At 37.7% G+C, this 7318-nt stretch overlaps 1 protein-coding gene across 3 annotated transcripts; it reads right to left on the bottom strand.

Moving 5' to 3' along the window:
- Positions 1–1462: 1462 nt before the first annotated feature.
- On the bottom strand, positions 1463–5861 carry LOC121870875 (dynein axonemal heavy chain 7-like). 3 transcript variants are annotated; one of them, XM_042372849.1, is made up of 5 exons: positions 5759–5861; positions 4347–4487; positions 3478–3605; positions 3107–3261; positions 1463–1930 (listed from the first exon to the last, which is right to left on the bottom strand). In XM_042372849.1, exons 4-5 carry the CDS (start codon positions 3152–3154, stop codon positions 1664–1666), a joined length of 315 nt encoding a protein of 104 aa, XP_042228783.1. In that variant the 5' UTR covers positions 3155–3261; positions 3478–3605; positions 4347–4487; positions 5759–5861; the 3' UTR covers positions 1463–1663. The 3 variants fall into 3 exon arrangements, 2 of the variants coding, with proteins under 2 accessions (XP_042228783.1, XP_042228782.1); XM_042372848.1 differs by having other exon boundaries at positions 1465–1930; positions 3107–3272; XR_006089795.1 differs by lacking the exon at positions 5759–5861 and adding an exon at positions 4737–4936 and having other exon boundaries at positions 1473–1930; positions 3107–3272.
- Positions 5862–7318: the final 1457 nt, after the last annotated feature.

Here is a 7318-nt window from a genome sequence, read left to right as displayed (position 1 = left end):
ACAATGGATTTCCCCTTGCTATGTCACAGCTCCTCGGCCAATCCGCGCGCCCAGATGCTGCCTCCTTGTTAGTTTTGGTGCATTGTATAGCATAAGGAGGTTCAGTATACTTTCTATGGCTATTTTTGATAACTTTTCGGCGTAACAATGATGTTATTCATCCACGGGTGTGTAAAATGCTGTGCAACATCTGCCCGATATTGGAGCAAGAGTTGAGTGAGGCCAGGCCTTCTGGTATAGGTTCAGGAGCACATTATTCCTGAACGTGTGTTTAGTGATGACAGTGCTCACGTGGACATCCTAGGAATGCTTGGTGATAGTGATAGTGATTTTGGTATACTCATCATACAAAAAGTGACTGCTATGCATCACAAGACCTTTTTGTAGACTATGTTCCGGTACAGAGTTACGTGACATGCACTGACAGCAATAATGATGATGAAAGTGAAGATGAAAATGATGAAAGTGAGTCTAATGGTAACAGAGTGACACTAATGTATCACAACAAGAACATACAGACTGTGAGGAGGTAGAAATGGACAGTGACGAGGCATGCATTGACCTTGATAGTGATGAAAGTGTGCCTGAACCAACGAATGCTAATGAAAGTGAGCCCATAACTCAATCTTATTATGAAACTGAACTGTTGCTGGCATCAAAAATCAATGATTTAGTTCATGAAGAATCTGTGTGGCGATTTTTAGAGAGGGCAGAAAAAGACTTTGATCAGTACATGATTGATTATGAAGAGGCCATTTAAGTTAAACGCACTCCTCAGGATTTACGTAACTTCAAGTTACTACGATATTCAGGGATAATAAAACGAAGGAACTAAACAAAGTAAGATTGTAATACTATTATCAGAATACTCTCTTAACCAAAGAATATGCAAACTTTCTAAGCCTTTGTATTCGTCTGTTAATTACGTTGGGGGGGGGTTCATGGTAGGGGGTGGGATGAGTGTAGTGGTGTTTCCTCATTATTACACACTATTAAACTTAACAATATTATAAATCTTTGGCTAATAATAGGGACGGAAAGATAAATACTAATAGGCAAATGAGTTTTTATTATTATTTTTGGGGGGGGGGGGTGGTAAAACGAGTGCTGTTTTTGGTTATCATTAACTTGTTTTACAGTATTAACCCACAAATATTAATAAAAAAAAATTGCAGAAAAATGCGATTATTGTTGGTTTGAAGATCAAACAACTCTACATCACGGGTTATTTTCATTCAACTCGCAATAAATTAATAACTATTCACTGTACTAATTTCCAGTTGTCACAGTTCGCTAGGAGAGGGATTAAGCTGCACGATAAAAAAAAGAACCCTCTAGCTTAAAAAAAAAGTTATGGTTGTTTGAACCTTGAAAACTTTCAACGTGTTTTTCTCAGCTTTTTGAATTTGGAGCTTCACCCCCTTCTAATGCAGAGTGCGTCAACTGATGTAGTATTTCTCAAAAAGTTTCACTAATGATTAGAAATACAAAAAACAACACAGGGACAAAACTTTTCATATATCTTTAGGAGGGTGTGAGGATCACAGGGTGTGTTAGGAGCACAAAGTGACTTAAGGTCAACAGCTAGAGGATATTAAGGCAAAGTGAAGGTTTGGGGACAGTAGAGTCAGAGTGGAAGATTAGGTAAAACAACAGTGGAGACTTAGGTAGAGTCAGAGTGGAGGTTAAGGTGAGCACTCTTCATAACCAATGTCATCATTTGGTAGGTTATACTCACCAGCTTGACTCCTGAGGGCGGGTTCTTCATGGCCTTGACGACGCGTATGTCATCTTGTTTGAGGGTGTTGAGGGCATCTGTGGCAGCATTGAGAGCTGGTACTGCCTTGGCGAGCTCCTTTTCACAGTCGTCTTTTATGGCCTGTGCATCGGCAAACTTCTTATTGGCCACCGCCTCGTCTGCCGCCACCAACTGAGAACAAATTTGTTATCAACAACCAAGAAATGAGATATGTTATCTCTTTCATCTTTTTTTTTTTACCAAGAGAGGCAGGGTTAACATTAGAAGGGAACATAAAACACGAACACAAAAACAGCAATAACTAGCAAGGTGTTCATGATAGTAACAAGAACCTTGCCAATGACAATATTTTACATCAAGATCACAAAACACTGACTGAATTGTGACTACAACATTGGTTTCATTGTGGTATCTTCAACAACCTTCCATGTTTCACTTATGTTTGTTCTTCTGGGTTTGGGGAATTATACTTGTGTTTGTATCTATGAACAAAATATATAAAAGAATGGGAAGGGTAGCTTCGATGAAACCTGGCAGGCTAAAAGGTTATTTACCTCAGAGAAAATAAATAAATTTGGGCAAGTAAAGCTAAAGAATAGACTGGTGAACTCTAGTGAAACAGTCTTTTTTTTTATCCTCTTCACCACTGATTGGCTCGTTAGGTGCTTGGGCGATCGGTCACGTCTCTGTTACTTTTCCTTTTCTTTTATCCTCTTCACCAAATGATCGTCAAGGGTTGAGTGTAGGCAAAGGAAGAGGTAATTGAAAGCTAGGGTAAATATATTCAAAGTCATGGTCACAGTCACATTCCACTGTATGTGTCTGTTGTCTACACAACTCTTTATTAGAGTTAATGAAACTTGGGACTATAGGTTGCTGTTGATTAAGAGAAATCTAGTCTAATTTTGGAGAAAGCAGGTCAAGGTCACACTTACAGTTCACAGTCAAAGACAATATATTTCACATCTGTTAAATTTACTAGGTAGATTGAATGATCAATAACCACATAAATTTTTTATGTATTTTAGTGCATGAAATATAAAGGGCTCTTTGAACTTGATTTCTTATATATTTTCTCTTAATTTAAAGAAGTTAGTTGTCTAAACCAACCAATCTATCTAATTTCATTAAAAACAATTAACTCGCTTCGACATATTTTCTACACAACCAAACTCACACATGTAGTGTAGTTATGGCACCTGGTTGAGTATTATCTGTAGTACATTTCTGCACTTCAACATACACACTGTACCATCTATTACAGAGTTAGAGATACATCTTTTTGTTATAGAATTATTAATAGTATTAACAGGTAAGTTTGACAAGTGAAAGATAACAGCTTCACACCTCTTGTTTCCTCTCCACTTGGATGGTGTCTTGTTCGATCTTGATCATAAGTGCCTCCGTGTTGGCAGAGGTCTCCACTAGGCAGGGCTGCAGCAGCTTTAGCTCTTCTTGCAGTTCAGTGATCAACAGCTTGGCCTCTTTCAGTTTCTCCAGACCTGTCACATACCTTCAGAGATGAAATGGTTAATGTTTTTGGCACTAAGAATGCATATTCATACATTTAAAATAACTTGGGCACAATATTATTGATTTTCACAAGTAAAATAAAAACAAAATCGAAGTTGGGTCGGGTAATTCTCATAGACTAAAATTCATCAATAGATGTACAGTATAACATTACTAAAGCTGGTGATGAGCTTCCTGAGCTTTACCTGTCCCGTAGTGTGAGGATCTCTGAGCGCTTCTTAAGGAGGAGCTGCTTGAAGGTGAACACGAGCTCCAGGTAGGAGGTGGGTGTCACAATGTCACATAGTACCTCCGCCGCAGCTGCTCATAGAACCTGTAGGAGCACTCATCAAGGTCTCATGTATGTCTGGTTAATTAAGGTATTGGAGGGCTACCAACGTCTCATGTACAGTATGTCTTATGGTTTTAATGAGGTCTTGGAAGCCCACCAGGTTCTCATGGGTTAATTAATGTCTTGAACCCCTGGGCTTCAAGTCAAGTCATATGGTGTGCATCTATAGAGCTTCAGGTCACCTCATATGAAATTTTGACATTTAGTGGGCCTATTTGAATATAAAATGCACTAAACTAACTCAGAATAATGGGATAAACTCTCCTGTCTCATGTGGTGACATGCGAACTTCACATGCTACCACCTACAATGCCTTAGTACCAATCGCGTCTCAAGATGCAGAGGTCACGTCGATCACACTTGCCCAAGCCCAGCACCTCCATTCCCAGCTCCCAAGCATGCCAGATAAGTGGTCCTATGCCTGTGCAGTACTATTATTTTCTACATGATCATCATTGGCCAGTCAGAAGTTAAAACACAAACAATCAAACATGGATGTTTTATTGAAGAGAGTTTTCTGACTGTGGTAAACTGTATTTACATAATTAAAAACAAATTTCTAGTATAAAAAGACAGACATCAGTCTATAGATTGCTCAGGTTTGCCTACTTGAGAAACAACTGGATAAATGCTAAAATGAAATCCACACGAAGCAGTCTTTGACCCTTGGTAGTTAAACTGAAAATGATAACATAAGCAAGGTTTGGATGTCCTTGAAACTACCTGTGGGCAAGGTCATCAATGCTGTGGTGGAAATACTTGCAGACAGTGACACAGTGAGCCAACAATGATGCCTCCAGTTTAGTTTCCTGCAGCAGTGATGTGGCCACCATCTCCAAGGCATCATCAGGCCATGCAGTAAACCTGAACAAGAAAAGGTCATAATCTTGTGACTCTACAGAATTATACTGGCATTTGCCATTTAACAGAACTGCATTCTACAGAGTTTTGAAGTTATGGAACTCAAAAACAGAGGATATTAGTCACTAACGATCTACTGTCTTCCTAATAGAAAACGAGCTGTGGTTGCCATACTGACCAGAACGTATAAAAAATTGTCCCAAACACAATATCTGAGAGAGAAACAAAATAAAAGTCACCCGATTTCCTCACCGTGCTAAGATGTATAAATACCCTATATAAAATCCTCGTGGCACTTAGTATTTCAGCTATTACAACAAAAATTTTAGCGGTGCTTTCATTGTGCGTATTTACACCCGATTCGCCAGGCAAGACGATGACGGTAGCAATGCGTGTGATGGAGGGTGTGGGAGGGGGTTTTGAGAATTGCAATTAAATGCCAGGTAGCGACGTGTCCTCGAAACACATCGACCCCATGGTTAACAATACCTTTTTTTTTGGAGGACTGTACATTTCATTCTGCAACCTGGCATTTGTTTGTGTTTTTTGTGTATGTTTTTTGTATATGTGTTTCCATTGTTTTCCTAAGCTTGGCCAGAGGACATTAAGTGCTAGAGGCAGCAGTGGCATTAAGAGAAACAGGAAGGCAATTAATCTGATGTGAAATTACATGACAAGCATTATGTTTCTTGCTGGTAACTGTACTACAGTATTATTTCTATTTATGATTTTATTTGAGTAGCAGGTATTTATTATACTATTTTAGTGCGTATTTACTTGATACATATAGTAGTACTGTATTATATTTTGGGGGGCAAAAATTTTCCCTTTAAGAAGGCAAAATTTTCTTTGGAAACACATTGCCAATTATTATTACAGTATTGTTATTAATGAAATTATTATCATTATTATTATTAGCATTATTATGACAGTATTACTGTACATTATCATTATAATTCTTACTAATCTTATTGTTACTGTATTACTATTATTATAAAGCCCTGCATAAAAAGGATTAGCACTATAGATAATATCAATGAGCTCTCACATAGCACTGAAAGTAAAAACCTGTAAAAAAAATTTTTATTAACTTTCTAAAATCCTATAAGAAGAAACCATTATTGTACCACAACAATATTATACACTACACTACCACAACATTACACACTACGCTACCAGGGACACCTGACAATACACAAGTGAGGGACACCTGGCAACACACTAGTGAGAGGACATCTTCTAACACATGAAGCAGTAGACCCACCAGGACCTACCAGTCTATAGTGCAGCAGTTAATGAGGGAGGGGAACATCCTGAGCCTGGTCCTGAAGGTGTCGCCTATGGGGGACATGGCCACTACCAAGTGCAGGTTGGCCCTCACTCACTCGTTGAAGTAGCCAAACAGTGTCATAGGTGAGGAGTCCATCTTCTTACCCTTATTGGGATATTAATCTGAGGTTACAATATGTATTATATTGGTTGAGGAGTGTGGTCCACATTATAAATATAAGATGACCCAATGAAACAATTATCAGATGAAAGTAGGATACTCTTTCTTGTTGGGATATAAAAATTTTGTATCAATTGAAGATAACTGAAGATTAGTTTTCCCAGCATATTTTACTACAGTAGGTTAGGTTAAGTTAGTGTTAGTGCTTAAACATCAGATGAAATAAGCTGAGATGCTTAATCTTCCTGTGGTCCCAAAATTTTCAATGTTTAGCTGGACCTAACTCTAATAAACAAGATAAATATAGTGAAAATACTGTACAGTACCGTACATCTATAAACTATATCTGAATTTCTAAGTTATGTATACGTAGCGCTCAAGAACAGTAAAGTGATTTATCTACATGAATGAGTAAATAGTGCATAACACTTTTTCAAAAAGTATACATATCCTAAATATACTACAACACAGCAACATGTACAGTATATGGTCAACAAGTGCATTACAGGAAACAAGTAATAACACAACTAAATTACTATTATGAGCAGCCCACCATGGTATCAATTCCACCTCTACGTATATTTGTGATCTTACTTCACGAGTTTAGTGATAAGGCTCTAGCACTCAAGTTGACGCGCACATGTTCCCTGACTCCATTAGTGAAGGAGCCATAATAACAGAATCTTGATCTTCCAAACCCAGCCAGGGCAAGGATTCTCAAAGCTTTAGGCTTTGTACATTAAATTGTTTCTCATAAATGGAGATAAAGCAAGGTTTCAAATAAGCAGACATAAGAAAGAGCATACAAATAATGTTCAAAATGGGTTCCAAATTATACTGAGCGTCTACCTACACTGGTACTTTATTTTATCACCAATTAGAGGTCAAAGTTAACATGAATTCTGACCCAGTATTGTCAACATATTGTAGTAAATGTTAACATGAATTCTGACCCAGTATTGTCAACATATTGTAGTAAATGTTAACATGAATTCTGACCCAGTATTGTCAACATATTGTAGTAAATGTTAACATGAATTCTGACCCAGTATTGTCAACATATTGTAGTAAATGTTAACATGAATTCTGACCCAGTATTGTCAACATATTGTAGTAAATGTTAACATGAATTCTGACCCAGTATTGTCAACATATTGTAGTAAATGTTAACATGAATTCTGACCCAGTATTGTCAACATATTGTAGTAAATGTTAACATGATTGTTCTATAAACTATAAACATTGGATGGTATGATCGAAGACTGAAAATAAGTTGTTTACAGAAAAAATAAACTTTGAAGCTTCAGTGAATAATGAGGTGCTGTTGTCTAGATGAGCATGTGTGGCAAGGGAGGCCCCCAGCCCTCGTGGGGGTACTGGCTGC

The sequence above is a fragment of the Homarus americanus genome, unplaced genomic scaffold, assembly GCF_018991925.1.
Source record: "Homarus americanus isolate GMGI-L3 unplaced genomic scaffold, GMGI_Hamer_2.0 scaffold4471, whole genome shotgun sequence".
NCBI classification, from domain to species: Eukaryota; Metazoa; Arthropoda; class Malacostraca; order Decapoda; family Nephropidae; genus Homarus; species Homarus americanus.
The sequence above is the reverse complement of the archived record's forward strand: the minus strand, read 5'-3'. Positions and strand labels throughout refer to the sequence as shown.

Coding starts and splice junctions, on each gene's coding strand:
- LOC121870875 (XM_042372849.1), bottom strand. CDS start 3,154: ATGATCAAGATCGAACAAGACACCATCCAAGTGGAGAGGAAACAAGAG. Junction 1,931..3,106: donor AAGTGGAGAGGAAACAAGAG/GTGTGAAGCTGT, acceptor ATTTGTTCTCAG/TTGGTGGCGGCAGACGAGGC.